General features: G+C 44.6%; 1 protein-coding gene across 2 annotated transcripts in view; it reads right to left on the bottom strand.

Moving 5' to 3' along the window:
- Positions 1-24,716, bottom strand: part of LOC135386171 (mucin-2-like) — a 141,663-nt gene that overhangs the window by 53,138 nt on the left and 63,809 nt on the right. For both annotated transcript variants that reach the window (XM_064615938.1, XM_064615937.1), the window contains exon 2: positions 22,420-22,569. In XM_064615938.1, coding sequence (XP_064472008.1) covers positions 22,420-22,569 — 150 coding nt within the window. The remainder of the gene's footprint in view (positions 1-22,419; positions 22,570-24,716) is intronic.

Genomic DNA, 24,716 nt, shown 5'->3' with positions numbered 1-24,716 from the left:
CTCTCACAACTTTTATTTCCCTGGCTATGTCCCTTTATGATCTTTTATTTACGATCCTCCCCAGCACTACTCGACACCGATGTCCCGCCATCGTCCAGTGTTGTGTTGTGTGTCCATTCAAATATCCCACACTGAAAGTTGATTGTCCTTTTCCCAAAAAAATAAAGAAACAAAGAAAAGAAACAAACAGCACTCACACGAAGTCAAAGCGAATGAAACGTTTCGTCGTTCCACCACAGAGGGCGTCCCCGCATGCGACGAAAGTTTTTACTGTAGTGCCGTAGGAAACGCCCTAGACAATGGGAAAGTCGCGAGTGCGTCCCGTTAAAAGTGTCTTAATTAGCTTGTGACAGAAAGAAAAGGGGCTTGTGTCCCATTTCTCGGTCGTTGCGTGCGAATGGCGGTTATTCAACTTGGAAGCATCCTTATCTTCCTCTCATTTTTTTCCCCCCTCGTTGCGTAAGCAGAGCGTTATGATCTAGAATGCGGTAATAACGCCAAATCGCACCGAGTCCGTGTAAGCAGGGGAGCATTGTTTATGTGCGCTTCTAATGACGATGACTATGGATGCCGAAGATAGAACGTATACACCGTTGAGTTATGGTGAGCTAAATATATCAATGTGCTTCAGAAGGTAAGAGGCGTAATGAATACCGAATGACGATAAGCGACCATGTATAAGCGTCTTTGTGAGCGCTGCAGAGATAAGGGCTGGCTCCTGGTACGCTACAGTGAAGTCAAGCTGCTTCCGTGTCTTTTCTTTGATATGGCTGACTTGGAATCGTATTCATCAAATGAATTAAATAATCATAGTGAAGTTTAGCGTATCGTTTACACATACTTGTCTTTGTGTTCATGTTTTCGTTTTCTAGCGTTCATGTAACATAAAAATGTGATTCGAACACAAGACAGCTTGGTCATGTGTTTATACAATGTTTCTGTGTAGTGTACTTTGGTGCTTTCTCTTTGTTACATATTGATGTTATCTTGTGCAATACATAATATATTGTGTACGTATAGTGTAAAAGATGGCAAATCTAGCGAACCGGTATGAAAATTGTAAGGGAAGGGCCTGAGGACAAGAGTAGTCGTTATTTCGAACAGAGACTGTTTTCCTGTTCGAAATATCGAAATTATGTCCAAAATATCGAAATATCTTCCCGTAACATATTCTCTGCGACGTCCCTTTAAATCTTTATGAATATATTTCAATGTGTATATTATTATCCACTCAACAAAACTGTATCTTATCCTAATCAATATCTAAACTAGATAAAGTTATATCTGCTAAAAGAAAACACTTAGCGTTATTGCATTATTCTTGAGATGGTGCGTCAATATGGGGGGTTAATGTTATTATTCGTAACCTCGGTATGAAATCTGACAATATTCTACAATGCGATCGTCATTCCTCCTTAGCTCGTGTATGAGGAGGCCGAGATTTACGCGTCATATTTCTTGGAGCTTTCCTCATATTTGATTCGCTGATTTGTCTTTTCTATGGTCTTAGCTGTATCAGGCTTGAGTTCGCCTCTGTCGTATGAGGCTGTTTATTGAAGGCACAGCCTCATTGCCTGAAACTAGTTAAACTAGATAATATCATTATCTATGATAGATATTTAAATAGAATGTGGCCGAACATCATCATAATATATTAAAGTTGAATAAGGCATTCTTAAGTAGGCAGCAGTACCTTCCAGATACGACGTTCCTTTATAAAATAGTACACGGCGCTAGTAGGTGTACCTTACGTGCCAGCTGCTACTGGTTTTTATGTTCTACCCCAGGCAAAGCAAATCTCCTTCAACCTTTTACTCCCCGTCTCGTGATATGCAATGTTTTTATAGTGATGTAAAAATTCCGCGTGATGCGGACATACCTTCTGTCTTTTATTGGTTTACATATTCTCCTGCACATTTTTTTTTCCTTTTAATGTGCCCTGAATGAAACTTTGCTAGTGTATGCCTTGTACAGCGCGTTATTTTGGTTTTGCAGTGCACCGTTTTGTAGGGTTTTACTGTCGGTGGGCACGGAAAGATAAATAAATAAATATATAAAATGTACGCTATAGTTCAGCTGTTGCGCCTGTACTAGGCGGCTGGATTGAGACAAATATGTCGCAAAATAACGGCTGCCTATAAACGCTCATCTAAGAACGGATTCCAGCATACAATATGCATGATTTATTTTGCTGTACGTACTGCAGCCTTCTGTTGCCGTTTTGTTGCACATGCTTTTGAGTTTATGTCTTGCCGTTGTACATAGTGTACCCTATTTTTCTTGTTTTTGTTGTAAATACTTGGCTGACGGTCTTGCTGTTGCATTTCACTGGCGAAGAGGTTGCATGTCCTGAACTGTATATAGTATGATTTGTGCAGGCTTGTGCTCTTTGTATAGTTGTGAGGTTTGGCCGTAAGTATTTGTCTGAACGTATTGCTGTAGTACTTCGCCGCCGGAGAGGTTAGACATCCCGAACCCTACATGGTCTTATACATACTCACATGTTAATACCACGTTATATTAAATTTTCCTCAAACACAGTACTTAAATTGTAGCACGGAAAGGGAGAAAGCCACTCCCGCATTCTACATATTTCACATTCATACACTTCCTTCCGTATTATTCCCAGATTCATGAGCTTCTAAGGTCCGTGATTTTGGTACCGTATGAATGAAATACATACCTGTAACACGAAATGTGAAAGTAAAATAAACTCACCAGCTAAGAGGAAAGAAAGAAAGACAGCCAAACAGGCATTACTATAAGCCTAAAGGCCAGAGATGCCCACGTCAGGCAAGAACCGGAAATATGGGCAGATCTTGGGAGACAGAGAAGTAACGGAACGCGTTCCGACGACATCCGCCCACGGTAATGTCCATTATCTTCCACGTTATTTGTCATTGCGCGCAAGTAATGTTATTGTTCCCTGATGCTTCCATAATAGAGCAAACTTCGACTTCAATGGCAGGTGCTCTTTCGGATGTTTTCGGAAGGAAAGGTGAGAAATAATGGTCGTTTTTATCACGTGACTATCTTGTTGCATAGCGCGGGATTCCCTGAGAGGCAACTGTAGCGTATTGCTTCAGCTTTCACGACAACAAGGCATCTGTTTACTTTAGCTCAAAGCAGTCGTTCCACAGCAGCCTACCGTTATCACATTTTCGCGGACCTTAAAGGGGTTGCGACACGCCAAACCGCATTATGGCAAATAAATGTGAAATACAATTATTTGTATCGATGGGAACATGAATTCTACGTTTTACAGCGAACGAGGTATAGACATAGCGTAGAAAGTCGTCATCGCGAATACCGAAACTCATCTGGCTCTTGCATCACTGCAGGCGTATCCACCCAATAAAACAGTCACGATATAGAGGCCACGTGCTTATAAGACATCCACTTGAAATGGTCGTAGATCTCGTTTCTCTGACGTCATCGTTTGACGCGTACCTGTGTTCGAGGGCTTCTAACTCGCCAATACGACACGCAGAAAATAATTCTTGTCAAAGGGAGGCTTCGCAAGGATTCAAAAAAAAAAAAAAAAGAGGGAAAAATCGGGTTAGCATCATACCGAACACCGTTCCGAATCAACATTCGCATTCATTTTGCGCGAGTAATTAATTCGTAAATGATGACAATAGCAAACCGAAACCGAAATGCGAAGAGCCAAAAACAGAGGTCCATATTACGGCGGTTCATCCGGAGGAGGATACCGTGAGGTCACCCATCATTGTCGTCTGCTTCGCAACCTGCATTCTCCCTTGCCGGATGCCGGATGACGTGAGCAGTGTGTTGTTTTCAGCGCCCTCTTGCTTCACGGAGGTGAAGCGCTCGCTTCGTAATACATTAGTTTGAATAAAATCTGCGTAGTTTTCGAACGAGATATTTCGTACACATGTTCCTGATACCCCAAGGGTTACGGATATACCACAACCTTCGTGGTGATTTTGCTGCGGAGTCCCATTTTAAGGGGACAAAGTCATCCTAGCTATAAAATCTTAGCCTTGCCACAACCCCTCTTCACGGTTGTATCCCTCGAACTCGAAAAGTATCGCACTTCACCACCTGTGCCGTGCATGAAAGTAAAATATATAGCATTACGTTAAATCCCCATTTTTTTCAGCCTTTCCATTTACCTTTCCTCCTTTTTTTTTTTTTCTATCACATCACATCACATCTATAGCATTACGTAATTCTTCTTCGTTCTTTCTAATATTAAGTCAGTCTAAGCCAGAGTAAAACCCAACAATTCAATGGTAGAACAATACATTGTTTTCTGCTGCTATTTATGTGTCCTCTGTTTTCCACTTCTGGGTTCCACGCGTCAGTTGGGCGTCAGTTCCACGCGACGAAGCAAATTTCGGGTTTCTTCGCGTATGTAGGCCAAGAAAAAAAAGCCCCGCCTTCAACATCGGATTTCAGTAGCGGTATTTCATATGCATCTGAATCACTGATTGCTGTATTTTTCCTGGTCAACGTAACTTCCTTCCATTTGAAGGGGCTGCCGTGTTTCCTGAAAAGATGAATGCTGCTTTATATGTGCATTCGTTTTTTAACCCGAAAGTAGCCGCGACCCAGCCCGCTCTGCGTGCCACTGGGTGATAAGCTTCTTTTTTTAAATGAATGTTTGCGACTACTTCAGGAAGTGCATGTTCGGCGTTACCTCTGCTCGCACTCTGGGATCATACGCGTGCGCGTCAAGTGCCCGGAAAAGGAGCTCACGAGGGTATTTTTGCGTACCATTTCGGTAAGTGTAAGAACGATGCATTTCGCACATATGTAATTGAAGCAGTAAGAATGTAAGATCAGTAAAAAATTACAAAATTTGCCAGTAGGAAAGCAGGTACTTTAACAATTACCACGTTCATGCGCCCACTCGCAACATGCGTAGCTGTTTCACAGGAACAGCAAGCGCCGCCTATAGAGAAAGACAACGACAACTTCATGGAGTGTCAGATGAATTAAGAAATTGTCCACTTGAGTTGTGGCTCACCACCTCAGGGCTCACTGGTCAGTATGTGATAGGAAATGATGAGGTGATGATTGAATAATCATCCAAGTCCTCGATACGACAAAGTTTCGTGCTCCCCGAAACAACCATAGCGCTAACTCGATTGTGATGATGATGATGATCTGGATTTTTTTAGCGAATCAACAATAACCCGACTGTCATCGCATCAACCCTTCATGACCAGGTAATGCCATTGCACAAGGCATACAAGGCACGATACTGGTTGATTAGAGCTAAAGCGTGCAGAATGAACCAATGTCCCTTGGGAAGGTCGGGTTGTTGTCTGTATCAGCCAACCGCTGCGGACGATTGCAAGCACAGGCTTGCTATGGCTACTAGTGGCTCTTCATGTGGCTCAAGGTGGCTCGTCACCATAGATACTGCCGGCGAAGGCACAGTCACGATTGGCGGGCCCTCAATGACTACGTCGTATCCGTTTAAGCAACCAGTCTTTCTGTCACTTGGTGGCGTTGGGCCAGCATATGCGTCACAGGAACAACATTACAGCCAACGTCAGACTGGAAGTACAGTGTTGCTTGTTGCATATCGTGCTGTTTTCACGTTGCTGCTCTGTCGCTTGCTGGTGTGCAATGTCCGTCCACTTTTACTTTGCAGTTCTGGTGTCCTTGACCTACTCACGTGCGATAGAAGTCTTGCAAAAAACCTTTTTGTTGTTGTTGTTGCTAGCTTGTCGCGAATTAGACTAGTCGTTGTAGTGCAGAAAAGCTTGCACTGACTTGAGCGTGCATGATACATTCGTCGTTTCCACACTGAACCCACAACGGCACACATTACATGCTGTGCACGCAAACGACAAGCGGAATTCCCAATTACAAACGATATAATCTCTTCTTTCTTCTTCTTCTTCTTTTTTTTTTTTTTTTGAATAGACTGCAACAGGCTTTTAGTGAGGCAGTACGAATTAACCTTACCAGGCTATAGATTGAGAGATATGCGGAAACATGAGATATGCAGAGATATGAGAAAAAGCGTTCTTTTTTTTTTTTTTTCTACAGCCTTTCTTGCGATAATTCGGGGCTTGACGTCGCGAAACATTTATGTTCCGACGCGGCTTGCAAGGTGGGTGGGGGTGGGGGGAATATAGGTTTATTGCAAAAAAAAAAAAAAAGAAAGAGGAGGATCACGTAACTTATCAAATATTTTGCGTTTCTGGTGTGTGAAGTACTTTTTGGACGCTCGAATTGCTCCCTTGGGCCTGTAACGTATCAGGCAACTAAAAGAGAGAAGAAAAAAATTAATTTATCGTACAGTCATGCACGTGCTCTGCAATCTTGTCGGCGTACGTAGAGACAGATACGGAACAACATATACTCTGGAGTCTTTTGTAGTCCTGACCTTTTCCTGTAATGTTTTCTAGAGCGTAAAAAAAGCCTCGGGAATAAACTGTCAGCCGCTTCGTGGGCGACTGCAATTTCCTTTATTTATCAAAATAAATTACGGCTATTGTTTAAGAAATCTTTGTTACTTCCGCGTGCTAAGGGCGTTAATTGAAAAAACGTGGTTCGCTGTTAGTCTCATCCGGGTGCTCGCATTTTTAGAGGAAATGTTAACCTCTCATCCTGTAACTTCGCTCTCGAGAGTATCTTATTAAGATAGCTCGTTTTCCAGGAAGGTCACCTTCCTCTAATGAAATAACGCGTGTGCTTTAACAAAAATAAAAAATAAAAACGCTTTATTTAAAGGTTGGGGGCACGAGAGCAGCACTTTTACGTGTATTTTACCTTTATTCCTTACTGAGTAGTGTTATCGGCCTTTCTTACAAGGGGGGGGGGGAGGTCTTATCACTGCGGTGCTTTATTTCGAAGAGCCTGCTCCACGAAGAGGACAACTTTAATCTACCTGCCCACGCTTATGTAATCGCACTTTCGGTGAAGTGTGCTGTTTGTGTTATGATTTCCGACTCAGACAAGAAAGCAATAAAGACAAACCTAATAGGGCAAAAACTAAAGCTAGGAGAAAGCTCTGCACTTGTCACTTTTTTTTTTTTTTTTTGTGATATGCACATCTTCATAAGGCGATATATCTCAGCTACGCGTGGCCTTTTCTAATATGTGTTTGTTTTTCTAATGATAACAAGACTCAATATTTACGTGCTCAAGGACAGCACAAAACCTTAGTGTTCGCACACGAAAAAGAAACACGCACATACATGTGTAACGTTGCACGTGAGCATGCATGCTAAGCTGGCTCATAGCTAAATGAATGTCATTCGTAAAAAGAAAAACGAAACTAGGAATCTCTCTCTTTTTTCTTTTTGTAACACTCAAACTCTCAAACTCAAGAAGGCGAGGACAATATGCGACTGTACATAAAACGATGGTCCCACAACACACAAGCAAGTATACGTAACGACAAAGTGGTGCACAAGTCTACGATTGGGTTGTTCTGTGCACGGTCATATAAAAGGAAAGGGGTGCTATAAGTGCAGGGAATACGATATAGGATACGGAGAATACGGTAGGGAGGCCTTAAAGGAATCATAGGGAAATCAAAGAGGTCAACATGGAAATGAACAGGATTCGTGGCTCGCCCAATTCGTGAAACGGGGTTGTCTTTCATGACTGGACATACAAGCACAACTACACCCTAAGACAGAAAAGGAGTAAAACGGAGAGTAATTGCAGCTTCCAGTCCCCTAGACTGCCCAATTACTCCCCATTTTAGTCCCCTAGCCACGAAATTTACTCCCCAGGACCGCAAATACTCACTGAACTTCGCAAATGGTCTCCCGAACGCAACAGTCTACGTAAATGCGTGCTCTTCGTGAATTCGATGGAATAAGACTATGCAGAACCCCACCTCGTGACATTCATTTACTCTCGTGCATTTACTCCCTACAGGGACTAATTTTCGTGGCAATGCATTTAGTCCACAAAAGGACTAAAACTAATCATTTTTCTTTTTCTTAGAGTGTAGTTGTATTAAGAGCGCCGAAAGAACACACGCAAAACCCATACGAAGGCGCGCATTAGGACACTAAGAGTGACGACAAGATTCACTTATTGAATATCGCAGCATTAATTGCCGGAAAAGGCGGCACATAGAAAGACTTGAGATGAAGGAATGACAATATATATTTGTATACCCTACATACTTATGCACTGTCGATGGAATGTGCGCAAATGCAAGTTGAAAATGACACGCATGTCCGGAGATTATACGAACATCGAACACGCGATCGATCAATCAATCAATAAGACACCAAATGTAAGGTGCGATGAACTGATCGCAATCGTGAATGATCTTACGTTAAGTATTGGCATGCCAAGGGTGAAAACCTATTTCATTATTCACGCCAATTGTCATTACTTCAGCACTGTTGATAATTGGAGTAGTTGGTAATGTGACATTGTAGATAGTATGCAGCAAAAGGACAGGGACAGACATAGAGGGAGACGCAACACGTTGCAGTCGTCCTGTTGTGTCTTCCTCTATGTGTGTCCCTGTCCTGTTACTGCACACTATATACAATGTTCCATTACTTAAAGACTTCATTACTCTAACAGTACCGTCGTTATTCCTTACCAGTCTCCACAGCTCCCTGACCAAGACATTCACAGGAATAATGCGAAAGAACAGTAATACGAGCACTGAATCATAACTTCTTTAAGACCCTACTCTGCTCAGAACATTTTCACAACTGATATTGAACTGAGTAACAGAGGTGCCAATACACACGAAATTATATCGGCTCCCTATATTCACAAACGCGCACGTAGGATCATCGTTAATTACGTTAATTAATACCGCTCTCTCATTCATCTGTATAGAAGGACAACATCCGACGTTAATGAAGATCCACCCAAATGACCGAATGCAGATAGCATGACCTTCACGCGTCGCGTTAACACCGGGGGAAGTTCGAAATCGACACAGAGATCTTGGTCAGATGCTATATTATGCAGGTGCATCCGCCATGGCACGCATATTGATGGGTGGCTGCTGATCGACGTGATTTCACGAGCCGACAGGAAAGGGGAAGAATGGCGGGGCGTCGTTTTCCAGAATCTCGGCTATCAGGATGGGAATGTACGTGTGGAGCCATACATTTAACGGACGTGGGATGTCCCAGTGAAATATATCAGACATTGACATTGAGATCGAAATGCGAAATAAGAGGGAACCGGATCTAGCTCTGTGTCATCAGAGATCTGGAATAGGGTCATTGCAATGCCGTGGTTACTGCGTGTGTGCGCGTTTTTTTTGTTTTTTTTTCTTCTAGCTGATATTGTTGCCAAGCGCCAATCTGCAGGCGTTTTCACGAGAGCCATAACAGGGACATATTTTACTGGCACACTGACTCAAGTGGAGGCATGTACTGAAGGTTCATGTCAGTCCTGGTAACAGTAAGTGGAACACATGAGAGCGTTACTGTATTAAATTGGCGTTGCGATGCACAGTCGACGTCATGACAGTTAGACAAAGTCAATCAGAACACGAACTGATCAATTTTATCTAGCATCCAGTTCTAAACTATCTCGTGAACTCCTGGAGTGGCTTGCGACTAACATCTCCATTTTACTATTTTACAAATCAGATCAAATCAAACCTCTCGTGAACTATACGACACAAAGACGACAAACACGAACAGCCATCCAGGAACAACAAAAACAAACATTATTGGCTTGGTGACATCACAGCTCCAGTTCGTCGTCCGCCCATGGGAACCCGTCCGACCAGGGCACACGGATATCATGCGTCATCTATATTTACATTGCCGGGGGTATTACATAATTACCTCTCCCGGAGAAATTGCTTCTATTCTGGGAGCGCTGCGGAACCAGAAAGTGGGGCCGCGAAACACCGCTTGTCACACGAGCATTCGTTGCAGGTTGATGTTTCGGATATTTAGCGTATGAGCTTGAACGATACAAGTTGACGTTGCGCGGTTTGGTGATCGTCCCCTCTAGGGACATCACGAGGACTACATACGACCTCGCCGCAGGGGCGGATTTTTTGGGGCGGGGGATCCGGATGTCCTGCCCCCTTCAATTTCAGTCGCTATTAATAGTTTCAGTTGGCCTTGGTGGTGTAATAGCATGCTCCAAGGCAGGACCCCCCTCAGAAAAATCCTGGATCCACCTCTGCATCTCCGTTTGAAGTCTTATACGTTATACGTTTGCATCAACTTGTTACACATTTACATATGATATACGTCAGGTTACATGAATGCAGGACTGCTTCTGTGTTAAAGGGACTATCGCATCCGGGAACGTATGTATGATACCGATAGGATGATAATGTTCGTCATCGTTTCAGAGTCAACTTTGCCAAATTTCTCTTCCGAAAACAGCTTACATATTAAGTAAACGAGTTTTAAAGGTCTGCAGCCAACACCATGATGACGTAAGCCAGGCACACGAATGGGAGCGCAGCGCAGGCAATTGTCTCCGAGATCGTCTGCTTGGCGTTCGCATCGCACTATACTATACTGAGTGAAAAGTCCTCGGTAAATACGCTGACTTTCGCTTACCAGTGTGAGTGCAGACGTAACCATGTTACGTGAAACATGACGTTACGCTCCTGACTGTACGAACACGTTCGACACTAACTAGAAACAACATTCCGCGAGCCGGTAACAGAGACGACGCCGTGCCCTAGCATTCCGCCTCGCTCGCCCGCCCGCCTGTCGGTCGGTTGCCAAGGCTACCAAGGTCCCTCCGGCGGCTCCGTGATTGGTATTCTCCATGTCAAAGGGTGCGCAGTGATTGGCCTCGTCCGTGTGACGTTTCCAGAAAGGGAATCCCGGAATGCGTCGTCTGCTCTTGCGAAGTTTTATATCAAACTACCATGGAGGTAAGAAACTAAGGAGAGGGCTAAAAGATCGGAAAGCCGTGGGACCCCTCTAGCGGTCGCTCCTGGCAATACCACGCCCATCTAGTTGCCCGGTCACGTGATCCCCACATGTTTCGGCGTTATGGCGGTCTGCGCGGAGGCTTTGAAGTTTAGCAAACTTCATCTTCAGCAAACGCCTTACCTTCAAGGAGTCCATTCGCACAATACTTTGAAGGTTATGGGTTGTTTCAACATTTGCCGCGTGATAAATCGCAGCAAAATAGCAAAACAGAAGAGAAGCCAGGCAATGTCACGATGACGTACGTATATCTTCTAGCGATTTAGTGATCCATTGCTTCCACACTGAGATGATCTATCTTGTGTTTCAACGGGTGTGATAACTTCGAACTCCAAATATGTTATGAAAGCGGAAACAAGTTATTCGGCCGCAGCTCGTCTCTGTATTCAGGTAAGATACGCCGCGGACATGGAGGACGCCATGTTTTATGACGTCTTCCCGTGACGTTTATGGGTCACGTGTGTGGGCAACTAACCACAATGCCATGCGCGGGTCACAGCACGCTCGCTTGCATTGGGAGAGGCGCTTAGGGCATCTCCTTAGTTTCTTACCTCCATGCAAACTACGCAGGAACAACGCTACCAATTCGCGTCGGGTTTTCGGCATTATTATGAGTGATGAACGCGGAGTAAAACAGCACTGCAGTTTCGGAATCGACCGGGACGGATGCGATAGTCCCTTTAACGCTGCCGACATTCTCCGGAATGTTCTCGTTGGTACTGAGCGCCTGTCCTGGTGTTTTTGTCGCGGTAGCTCTCGGTATCCTGCCGATAATGTTTTCTGAACCGTCTTCGTAAGCAGCTTCCGATCGACGGAAACTCGCTGATATATATGCGTGTCGAAACTGCTACTTAGCACTCCTTCCGTGCGAGGACGTCCTGGTAAGGGTCAGACGGGTCGCTTCTCTAAAGAGCCCTCGAGACTCATTCGTCAATGTTCCGAGATTTCTTGCCTCGCGACAGATAGCAGACACAGGAAAAATGAGCAGAACACTAGCACGACCACATTTTCCCATTCTGTTCACGTCTTATTCTGCCCCACTTTTGACATTTTTATGTCAGCACCATTACCGTCACATTATGTTGCGTTTCGAAATCGACAAAATGCGGGGGCTTCAAATGTGTGGACGTCACCTGCGCTTTCTGAGAATTTGCTCGTGTACTCAAGACACCGTAAATTATATGCGGAGAAATCAGAGCGAAAAACAGCACGAAATAGCGTGAAAGTCGATTTCATTTATGTCGTTCCCGTCAGAAGCGGTTGACGCTTCCCAAAAGTGTTGAAATAAAACACACACAAAAAGCGAGATATGATATCGTAGCAGCGATAGCGGAAGCCTACAATGGGATAACAACACGTCCCGACAAGTAAAGTTAACTGAATAACTGGACATTATGCGTCTGACGATAACATGCTTATATATATAACAGAAATTAGGACATCCCTACAGAGTCATGCTGTGAGTCATTCTGCTCAATGAGCGGAAGTCATCCCCATATCATCGTCATCATGTATTTCTCTCTCTCTCTCTTCATGCTGTGACACAACAGTTGGAGGTGGCCACGATCAATTAGCCCCCATATACCTGTCTTTCGTTTTTTAATATTTCCTTCGTCTTCCATCATCTTCCATCATCTTTTGATGTTTGTTTGAGAGCCTAGCTGACATATCCTCTTTTCTCTTTTCTTTCTATTAAACAGATACCGGCCTATACATCTTTAACGTCGGCAGTGAACCAATTAAGGAACCAATGTATTTGCTCTAAAGCCACGGATGAAAACTTTATGACACCTATCCTGCTCCTGTAAGGTTGAAGTCAGAAATCGTGTATCTAAACTGACTTGCCGTGCGCGACATGCTCTGATCACCAAAGCGGCGATCGTCCATCAACCATCTGGCAGCCATTAACTTTCCACGCAACCACTTACAGTGTCTACAGTGTCTTCACGTTCCATCCTAACTTACGCACTGTGCGCTTTCTCTCCCGAAAGGGTCACAAATCATTAGCTCTGCGGACCTTCCAAGGTAGCCACTTCGGACGACCGATAATTTCAAGGTCACAAACATCCCTCAGCACTTAACCAAATCAACCGTGCAGTGCAATGACACTACAAAAAAACAAGTTCGATAATATGTAAAACAGCCTTTCAATGTCACCTTCAGCACCGCGCAAGAGGTTGCAGGACATAGAAAGTGATGCCGCTCCCGGTGAAATATTTACTGGAAGTGACCGGTTCAAGATTCCACAAAGAGTAGCCGGAGATGCCACGTGGTTTGAATAATGAAAATCACTTCTATGGGGGAAAAAGAAAAAAAAACTTGCTTTAGTAAACGTCCTTGACTGGGTCAAGAACTGCACCTGCTTTGAACCGCTTTGGAAAATGCCAGTTTCTTTCATCCTCCCCTTGGTCAGAGGCCAGCAAACTTTGCGATCACGCACGCAATTAATGCTGTGCAATTTTACGCAATAACCAGGTTTTGCCGATGCATAGAGTCATCAGTGTATTTGATTTCGTTGTAGTTGTTCATTGTGTAATACGTGCTTAATGTTATCGTATTCGGATAAACAACAACAAGGGCGATACGCCACCCCACCCCACTGCTGGCGGTAATGTGGTAAAATGGAATAGAATTCTGTGTGTGTGAAATTTTTTTTAAAGAGTAGCAAGCCTCGTATAGGCTGACCTCTCTTAACACTTTAAAAGAAGAGAAGGAATAATGAGTCGCCTCGCGGCGAGGACCGAAGTCCTACGGTGTCCAAAAGGTTTAGAAGTGCTTTTAGGGCACAGCATTGGTGATTTGCCCGTGCAATAAGCAATTCTTACATAGTGAGGGAACGAGAGTCAAGCCGACTCAGAGACACTGAAAGAGTGGATCTAAAAGGTGTTTGAGGAAAACTCAATATAACGTGGTATTAACATGCAAGTGTGAATAAGGTTATCTACAGTGTATGTGTGTATGAAAGGTTGTTACTGTGTTCAAAGGAGAAGGACCTTCCAAACCACCGCAGTGATGGCATCTAGGAGAGTCAACTTGTCTCAAGCGGTAACGCCACTGAGCTGTAAAAGCCACATTGTGTCGCATCCGATGAACTAATGCAGCGTTTTGACAAGACGTGCTTCGTGGCAAGCATCCGGAAAGCGATCGTTGGATTAACTCGTGCAAGTGCAGAATACTTACACGAGGCTAGTGTATGCACTACCAGATTCATTGAACCGAGCTGACATAGCGAAATTGGTACGAATTACAAAAACAACCAGCGTACTAGTGCACACCCTGCACGAGTATACGTGCAATGTTACGTGACATTCAAGCAATCAGCGTTCCGGTGCCTCGGCTGGTTTTCCATTCAAGGGTTGGAAAAGCAAAATGGTCTTTTGAAAACGTTGTATGGATAAATACATATGTACTGATATGTCAAATAACATTGGAACAAGCTTAGAATACTGTCGTATACTAATAACACTGTCGTTGATTTATTCAGCTGCACTCTCTTATACTCTTCCCCCTTTCTATTATTTTAAATTCATTAAACGTGACGGCGCTGCCCGCCTTCCATGTTTTCACAGCCTGTCCGGTGGATGTTCGAAAGACGTGCTCATATACTATGTAGTCATGAGCATTTTAAAACAATGGTAGTAGTTTGCATTTACGTACGGAGTAATCACTTACTATACTTTTTTATTTCATTTCTATCAGCGGTGTACAGACGTGAGCAGACGGAAGGAGGACAGCATGAAGGTCTGGGAGATAAGAGAGATAGTATGCGTCCTGGGCCGGCTTCAGGGGGAACTGCACCAGCATCCGTCCGGAACGTATTTCCGCGAAAAACCTGATACAGCACGGCCGGTGGTAGGATTCAAACCCAACGCCTCCCAGCAGCGTGACCTGCAGCGTCACCGTGCAGCTACCACGGCTTGCAGTTTTATAGTCTGTAGCACTATGTCGTGACACCACGTGGCAGTGCCAGCAATGCGTGATCACAAGACTGTGTTTGCGGTATGCTATAAAACTGTTTAACCACGGCATTAACATTAGAAGCCTTGAAATACCTCATCCCACCGTCATGCGGGTAGCTGTTGTTGTTAGAAGACGTTCAATAAAAGTTCAATGGAGTTTCAAAGAGTTTCGCAAACAATATACATTCAACGATGGCGCTATCAAGCTAAGTGGCATTTAAACACATTTGGCACGATGCACAAAGGTGATGCAGCCAATTTTTTTTTATAACAACCTTGTGTACATAGCTCGAAAAGGAGCTAAAGAGGGACCTACGCTTTCTTTTCAATGATCGCTACCTATACTGGAGAAACATCACAAATACTGCAGGACCCAGTCACCCCGTCCAAACACGTGATGTTTCTTCCACCTCTTCCCTTCTCAGTCAGGGCAAAAATAACCGAGCAGTTACAAACAGGCTAATTGCTGTCACTGCAGAAATGCCGCGACATACCGCGGTTCAAATGTCGCCCCATTTTCCCCGCGTTGAATTTCGGCCGACCTAAATCACTCCGCCATCGCGGAGAAAAAGAAAAAAGAAAAAAAAGCGCATGTACCGCTTCAATTCAGCGTGTCTGCGAAACCAAGTCAGCCACGAATTGCAGAGAGTTTACTCGAATGCTCTTCACTTTTCGAAGAGCGCCTAATATGAGCGAAACAACCAGGAATTAGTGGGAACCCCGACGGCTTTCCACTTATTCCGGGTATTTTACTCGCCCAAACTCCGGCATCCAAAGCGACCCAATTAGACCAGTAATGGAGATCATTCATGCGGGAGAACGGGCTAAATCCAGACGCGATATCCCCTTACATTGGTAGAGGAGTAAATTTCTCACGTCCGTCGGCGATTCGTGTGTTCTCCCAAAGGCGCGCGCGGCCCGAGGGAAATGATTAAGGGGGTTACATGGAACGCACAGCCGAACGGTAATCGGGGTCGATAACGACAGTGCGCGCCTAAACGAGAGGCGTATTTTCGCCGTCATATGGGCAACGTGCTTCTGATCTAGGACACTGCATTGGTCTTCTGAGAAAACCGTCGACGTTTTTCTTTACCCGCGGACCTCACAGGAGTCTGTGTGCAGTGGAGAGTATGGTGAACACGTGAGAGGAAAAAGGATAAAAATGAAGTTGTAGCCGGTGAAGGCTTCTGCGTGAACATACCGGATGTAGCTGAGTATAGCGTATACTGATCAGGATCGCGGAATGGGGCCACCAATTCCATTCCAATACCATTCCGAGGAATTGAGATTTGTGATAATTGCGTTCCTTTAAATTCCTCGGAATGAAAAAGGGATGGCCAATTCCCACTCCTGGAATGGGCTTGGCGACCCCATTCCATTCCGTTAATTCCATCAATAAAAGAAAAGGGATCGGTAACCGTACTGGCTAGCCCAGCAACCACCTGGGCGCCCAGACCATTCCAATTCCAATTCCATTCCCGCGACAAACGGCCTACTTCCATTCCCATTCCATTCCTGGGACAGTTTCCGCCATTTCATTCCAATTCCATTCCGAGCTGTGATAAATCTGGAATCATTCCGGAATCATTCCAACTCCGGAATGGCAACTCCGCAACCCTGGTGGAGAGGAGTGAACACGTGACAGGAAAAAGGATCAAAATCAGGTTGTAGCCGGTGAAGGTATCTGCGTGAGTATATACCGGATGTAGCTGACTATAGCGTATACTGATCAGGATCGCGGAATGGGGCCACCAATTCCATTCCAATACCATTCCGAGGAATTGAGATTTGTGATAATTGCGTTCCTTTAAATTCCTCGGAATGAAAAAGGGATGGCCAATTCCCACTCCTGGAATGGGCTTGGCGACCCCATTCCATTCCGTTAATTCCATCAATAAAAGAAAAGGGATCGGTAACCGTACTGGCTAGCCCAGCAACCACCTGGGCGCCCAGACCATTCCAATTCCAATTCCATTCCCGCGACAAACGGCCTACTTCCATTCCCATTCCATTCCTGGGACAGTTTCCGCCATTTCATTCCAATTCCATTCCGAGCTGTGATAAATCTGGAATCATTCCGGAATCATTCCAACTCCGGAATGGCAACTCCGCAACCCTGGTGGAGAGGAGTGAACACGTGACAGGAAAAAGGATCAAAATCAGGTTGTAGCCGGTGAAGGTATCTGCGTGAGTATATACCGGATGTAGCTGACTATAGCGTATACTGATCAGGATCGCGGAATGGGGCCACCAATTCCATTCCAATACCATTCCGAGGAATGGAGATTTGTGATAATTGCATTCCTTTCAATTCCTCGGAATGAAAAAGGTATGGCCAATTCCCACTCCTGGAATGGGCTTGGCAACCCCATTCCATTCCGTTAATTCCACCAATAAAAGAAAAGGGACCGGTAACCGTACTGGCTAGCCCAGCAGCCACCAGGGCGCCCAGACCATTCCAATTCCAATTCCATTTTCGCGAAAAACGGCCTACTTCCATTCCCATTCCATTCCTGGGACAGTTTCCGCCATTCCATTCCAATTCCATTCCGAGCTGTGATAAATCTGGAATCGTTCCGGAATCATTCCAACTCCGGAATGGCAACTCCGCAACCCGGGTGGAGAGTAGTGAACACGTGACAGGAAAAAGGATAAAAATCAAGTTGTAGCCGGTGGAGGCATCTGCGTGAATATATACCGGATGTAGCTGAGTATGTAGCGTACTCATATATGTCCGCTATGCGCTCCAAGGGTGATTTTTCGCACATATATGTAATAACTTGCTCTGATTTATTAACAAATGAAAAAGGCTCTTGCTGAGAGAATATTGTATGGAGATCTGTGAGATCGATTGCCATTAGCCAACCACGTCTCGTTGGATTCAAGATTGTAGGCACGTTACGATTAGCGTACCTTGCAACAATAGCGGTGAAGACGACTCATTGATTAATCGATTGATAAGGTGAATAGGAGAAAATAAAGGAGGAGGAGCGGGCTCTCTCCTGATGTGTGAAGGGTGAGGTGAATATTGGAATTGTGCGGAAAATCGATCACAGGTAGCAGAAGCCAATGGCAGTACGTACGTAGTGTACGTACTATAGAGCGGAAAGTGCTGCATTATAGCAGCACAAATTTAGAATTTTCTCACGGGTTCGCCCAAAATGAACAAATAAGAAAATGAATTAGTAAAAATATCACAATCGACACAGGTGTATTTCACACACAAAATGCCCAATTTCAAGAGAACAGCCCAAATGATGCAGATTACGTCCCAAAATGCACGCAATCCAATTAAAGCACAATATCCAGGTCACAAAGCGTTTGCAGAATAGAAGCATTACTGACTACAGCAATCACAGTTTTCGCACTTTCTCCCCTCGCATAAACATCAACATCATTCGAGAAAACAACATTAATCAGGTTACGTGTAAACATTCCGAACGTACATCAAACGCGGACCTTGTGCCGAAAACGGAAAGGCAATTGCCACACTCGGGGGAAACGTGTCTCAACGATGCCATTCTGTCCGACGACCAAAGGAGTCAATATTTCACACATTACCTCACGCCACGGGACAGAAGGGCGTCAAGAACATTCTGTCACGGCTAAATTGCTCGGGCACGACCAGACCCCATTCCTAAAGCGATGGAAATGGACGGCGATTTTCCTCCGCTTACAGAGGACGAGCTACAAATGGCCGTCGTCCACCGAAAAAGCGTGACACGCGTAATGCCGTGGCGTAACTGCCTCAACCTAATTTGAATTAGTTGACGAAGTTAAGTCAGTTGTTGCACAAGCTGACACCACATGTGCTGGCAGGGCCGGTGCTTTAATGGTTCTAAGAAAGAGCTGCATGTGTCGAGTCGAATACCTGTATTCCTTTTTCTTCCACCATCTCGCGTGGCCATGTCACTGCCGAGACTGGGAGGTACCCCGGTTCGAATCCCGGTGCCGTCCGTGCCGTTTGGGGATTTTCCTAGGTTTTTTTCCTCGGACGTTGTCAGACATATGTCGGCACAGTTCCCTTAGAAGTCGGCCCAGGACGCACATTCCCCCAGAGCGTTAGCCGTGAAGTTCCCCACCTCTGAGGCCGACAACGGCGAGCTCTCTTAACTCTACCACCTCCACCTTTTGTTTCTTTTCTTTGCTTGTTGTTTGTGTGCGTGCGTGCGTGCGTGCGTGTGCGTGTGTGCACGGAATATATTTTTGTATTTATTTATTTAATAAATACTGCCGGTCGACACAATGAAGGCCAAGGCAGAGTTACAGAGAAGATAGAATGTGTTAATAATACGCGAAAGTGATAATGCCCAATGGATTGTTTCGGCTTGTAATCACAACGACGCATTCAAGTCATAGTATGGGTGCGTGTTTTTTTTTCCCTTGTTAGTGCCGCGAAACAACTGTGGCTATGAGCGGCGTGGACAGATGGAGAGAGGACAGCAGGAAGGAGTCGGAGACAGGGGGTTAATATGCGTCCTGGGCCGACTTCAGGAGGAACTGTGCCGACATTTGTGTAGAAAGTCTTCGGAAGACCCAGGGGAAACCTCAGACAGCACAGCCGGTGGTAGGATTCGAACCCACCACCTCCCAGTCTTCACAGGGCCTTGGCTACCACCAACGACCGGGACGTCTTAACCCGTTCGGTCAAGACGCTGGTGTATGGGTAATACATGCTGGTAAATATGTTTAGATTAGTTCGTTGTCATCCGTTTATTATTACGGCAGGAAACACAATTAATATATATTCGACTTCGGTGCTTCGTGAGTTCGACGTAAATGAATTACAAATTCAATATTCGAGGCGACTATAGTTCTGGACTGTCCTTTAATTGTATATGCGTAGCAGCTGTTCACGTGACTTATGGCTTATGGTATAGATGTCTCAGATTGATAAGAAATACGAACTTATGCATTCTCGGAAATTAGTATCATGCAATCGAAGCAAGGTTTTCATAAACTAGATAAGGAAACACATTACTCCCAGGAACGTGTGGGCGACATGGAAGCCCAGCTTCAGTATCTACAAAGCGGCCCCGGCCACGTGTAACTTCGTTGCCGTGCACTGATGAACCCAATTTTACCGCGCGGAACGCAACAACCCGTACCCAGTTAAGGAGTGTTAGGAAAGAACAGGACACAACGGAAAGCGAGTATACACAGGATGAGCGCTACTGACAACTCATTCTGTTTACTTGCTTTCCGTTGTGGCCTCTTCTAGCGCTGACCCTCCTGTAACTTGATTAGCACCAACCAGCCCAACAACAACAAATAAGTTAATGATAATGAATGGGGAAATTCGCCACCAACCCAGCCCAACAGAGAGTGTTGCTGACCAATATACGTGCGGTGCGATCGTGCGATCGAAAAGCGCGGGCAAACGCTCTCGAGTAGTTTCCGATGCTCTGTGGCAGTGACAGATACCCTAGAACTAATACTCTCTTTGCTTTTGATTGATACAATCTAGAGCGTTTGCCCGTCGATGACGGGTTGCATGCTCCAGTACAGAAGAGTCTAACGACAATGACAAGAAAGTAAGGCATGAAACAATCGACGGTAAACTATGACTTATAATCGACCGTATGAAGTGCATGCATGTACAGCCTCGTTTACTACATGAAGGTAACCCGTAGTGTATTACGACAGACAATGGACGTTGCGTGCAAGGTAACAGTTAATAATTGCAAATAACGGTCCTTGGTATTTTCGTCTGCCGTGACCCATGACCTAAAATTGTGTGCAAGGACAATGAGCGGTCTGCGTCTGACGCTTCTGCTTTCAGATGCGGAACAAAGGGACCTGGAATGTAAATAATAGCGCGAACTTTGGGAGCAATTATTACTTGAAAGGTACGTGTAACATGGATACGATTTCGCTTCGGAAGCTCTTTTTGCTGCTGTAACAGTTTTCCCAGCTACATGATGACAATGTACATAACACCTGTATTTGGCACCACACGAACAATGTACTTTGTGAAGGGGTGAGCTCGTACGACTCTCTATGATGTACGTTTTCACGCGTCATTGTTTCGTGTCCTGTTGTGTTTTAAAAGTTGTATAGGGGTTCAGGTTGATGTTCGCGAAACCATCTTTATCCTCACCTTTCCATGCGTCTCTTCGTTTACTTTATTAAAAATTAAGCTACTAATAATTAAGTCGAATAGTACTATATAGCCTGAACAGATACTAACAGCGCCAATATAGTAAAAGTGTTAAAGGCAATCAGCAAAAGACTGGATACAACGTTGCTGCTCCCGCGTGTTAAATCTCTAGCCACTGTATGTAGTTTAGCAGGACATTCTGAAGCGAAATCTGAGCCAATCCTATCACCGGCTGTGGAGTCTGAAGTTTTCCCTGCGTTTTCCGAAGAGTTTCCAGACGAATGTCGGCAGAGTTCCCCCTGAAGTCGGCACAGGATGCAAACTAACCCCCTGTCCCCTACTCCTTCCTGCTGTCCTCTCTCCATCTGTCCCCATATGTGCGGCGTTCATATGCGTTGCTTCGCGGATCGTAACACGGCATAACAAAAAAATCTGCTCTACAGGCAGCGTGAGTGTACAGGGTTCGCCAAGATAAACTTCGGGGTTTGCAACGAAGATAAAACAAATAAGAACAGTGTCGGGAGGCTAAAGTAGATGCTAGAGGACGTAATATGCCCCAAAATTTTATGCCGATAGTGCCATTTGGTCCGTTTCTCTGCGGATAAATCGTGAAAATTGGAAAATCGCCGCTGCATAACCTGCATACCTGTGTTTCAGCTCCTTTCCGTCAGATGGCGAAACGGTCGAACGCGGCGTTGCAGACGACATCGAAACCAAGTGACCAAGTGGAACTGAATGCAGAGTCGTACCCTGCAACGCCGCTTTCGACTGTTTCGCCATCTGACGGAAAGAAGCTGAAACACAGGTATAGCAGTTTAGGCAGCGTCGGTTTTTTAGTTTTCACGATTTTTCACGGTCCCTAAACGACCAAGCGACATCATCGACATAAAATTTTGGGGCATAATACGTCCTCTAACATCTACTTTAGCTTTCCTACAGTGTTCTTATTTGTTTTATCTTCGTTACAAACCCCGAAGTTTATCTTGGCGAACCCTGTACATCCATCGCTATGCCGCTCTTGCAAAGTAAAAGCGCACCCTCTATTTCCAAGCACATGCATTGACAAAATATAATGAGGCAACTATCTCTTATCCCGTCAAGCTATGAACTACGCAAACATTAAATGTTAGCATGACTGTTTCCCCAAAGGTTTTCCCCCTCGGTGCGAGGGATGCTTTCCAATGACTGTGTATCAGCTGGCATATTTTTACTTGTTCCTTTCGTGAGCCATCCGTATATCCTGTCCCTGCCATTAAGGTAGCCAGACACACTCGTACACATTCATGCAAATGACGAAGATCAAGATGCTGCGAGCCAATCTGAGTATCAGGCAGTCTTTCAGCTTACTTGATATTAACTACGTCGCCCTGGATAACCAATCGGCATGCGACCAAGGCCAGACTCGATAAGCCGAGGCTGTGCCGTCATGCGTATGCAGTGTTTATTCGGACGATGGCAAATGCATGCAACTAACCTTCGTCGGATGCGTCTGGACAATCTGCAGATCCATCTCGCACCCTGGCCAGGGCTATGCAAATCTTTGGGTCGCTTCTACAGGCAAAATTTGTATCTTCATTGCACGTGCTGTTCGAACTTTTTCCAGCATGCTGCCTGACTGTGGATGCTGTAAGGAGAAAAATACAGGCGCCATAAATACGACGTACAAAGACCAAAGGACGATGACGTAATAGAAGTCAGTCGTATACTTTCGCTTGAAATTCATTCTGGCAAGGTAATATGTGTGAAAATGAAGAAAACCCGCTAGCAGATTTCATAGTGCGTTCCTAAAGTGCGCTTTTCTGCATAGCGCAACTGTACCCCGCAAAGCCTACTTGAAGGAAAGATGTATTTGATTGAGCTCTTATGAAGTTCAAACAATAACATGTACTGTGTGAGGTTCTAATTGCAAGAATTGCAAATTGAATTTGAGTATGTTATTTTACGAGCACAAAATGTTTTAATGAATAATAATAATCAGGAATAGATAGGATAAATAAAGCATATTAGAATAGGATATCCTTGAGTATTGGACCCGTTGCATTGACTCGAGTGACCTTGAATTAATATAGTGTGCTTTTATTGCACATCTTCATTGCACAATCTTTGCTTTATTTAGTATAAACGATTTCCTAGAATATAATGAGGCTAGGTCATATAAAAGAAAATGATACTAACAAGCAGAAGACTAATGCTGAATACGATGTCCTTCTGCGCATCCTGCACTTAACTTTTGCTATCAAACTAGCATCGGCATCGCCCTAACTTACCAACAAAAATAGTTTATCGGTATTGTCTGCACTACAAACTTCACAATAATTCTTCACAAAGCCTGCTTCTTCAGAAAAATGAATTCTGGCCTCCTACTTCTGCATCTATCACTCCTGTCGCTGCCTATTCCCAGCCATTCCCAAGTGGCCACAGCACAGAATCGCCCGGAATTCCCCATCTGCTGTCCCGTATCAATCAAAATACGATTCTACTTCTGATTTTCCGCCACAATTCAGCCGAAGAAAGTGCACTGCGGAAACCCGATAACATTATCTCAATGCCCTAAACGCTCCACAAAAGCCAGCAACAGAAAAGCGCTCTCATCTTTTCTTCACGCAACGCAGCGAGGCGTTTCTCTGCTGGCCATTCATACGGGCGTCCCACCAGCGCAAACATGCATAACAGATTCCAACAAGCGAATGGAAATTTTCGCTCTTCTAACAGAATGCTTGTCTTCCGCCGCTATCGAATTCGGCCGCGAAGAGGAGCGCATTTTCGCTCGCATTTCGCGTATCTTTGTTTACGCATAGGTCAGTCAGGTGTGAAAAGCACGGGACTGTGCCAAGATGAATAGTCATTTAAATTCGGTCGGTTGGGCCAAAGGATAAAAGAGATTTAAAACAAAGGAGGTTTATTCACAACGGCATTCCTGGAATTATTTATCAGTTCAACGAGGTAGAATGAGTAGAGATAACGTAAAGTGCGCGCACGAACTGTATTTCAGCTCACGCAACGCCTATTGTGTTGGGTACGCTGAGGGACTCAGGTGTTTTAAAGGCACTTTGGCGCGAACTTTCGATAGACGAGCGTCCTCGCCTTTCATAACGCTATCTAGCGGCATCGAAAGTACTCGAAAAAAGAAAAAAAAAAGATAAACCGGAAGTAGGAACAGTTTTTCCGGAAAGGCTATTTGCTAAACTGTACGACCAAAATGGACGGCAGTAAGAAAAGATATCTTTTTTTCGTTTTTGTACAGTGATTTAAACGGAAGCGAAATGGATGGCGTGACTCCATTTTGCTATTGGAAGATGTGCCCTCCGCATACAGCGATGCCGTATCGTGAACAATCGCTAAAAGAAGAATAGAATGCTGGCTGTGAGGTAGCAGCAGGCAAAGGGTATAAGATATATATATATGTGTGTGTGTGTGTGGAGAAACATACGCATATATATGGAGAAACACACGCACGCACACACACACACAGACACACACACACACATATATATATATATATGTGTGTGTGTGTGTGTGTGTGTGCGTGTGTTTCTCCATATTCAGATTCAGCAGCACACGAGAAGCTTCAAACTGACCGTGTGGTCGGTATATGTTTGGAAACAACTGTGAAAAGATTGTTTGGCAGATTGGATATAAATGTAGAGAACATGAGAGTATTGGTACTAATAATTGCTTAATCATACTAAAGTAATTGCTATCCTGTTAGGGGCAATTAACCCTGTGGCGACATGAATTGCAGCCATATTTTTACTTTGATTTTACGGCGAT

This window comes from Ornithodoros turicata, chromosome 2 (assembly GCF_037126465.1).
Source record: "Ornithodoros turicata isolate Travis chromosome 2, ASM3712646v1, whole genome shotgun sequence".
Taxonomy (NCBI): domain Eukaryota; kingdom Metazoa; phylum Arthropoda; class Arachnida; order Ixodida; family Argasidae; genus Ornithodoros; species Ornithodoros turicata.
Note: the sequence above shows the minus strand (reverse complement) of the source record. Positions and strands in the feature narration are given on the sequence as shown.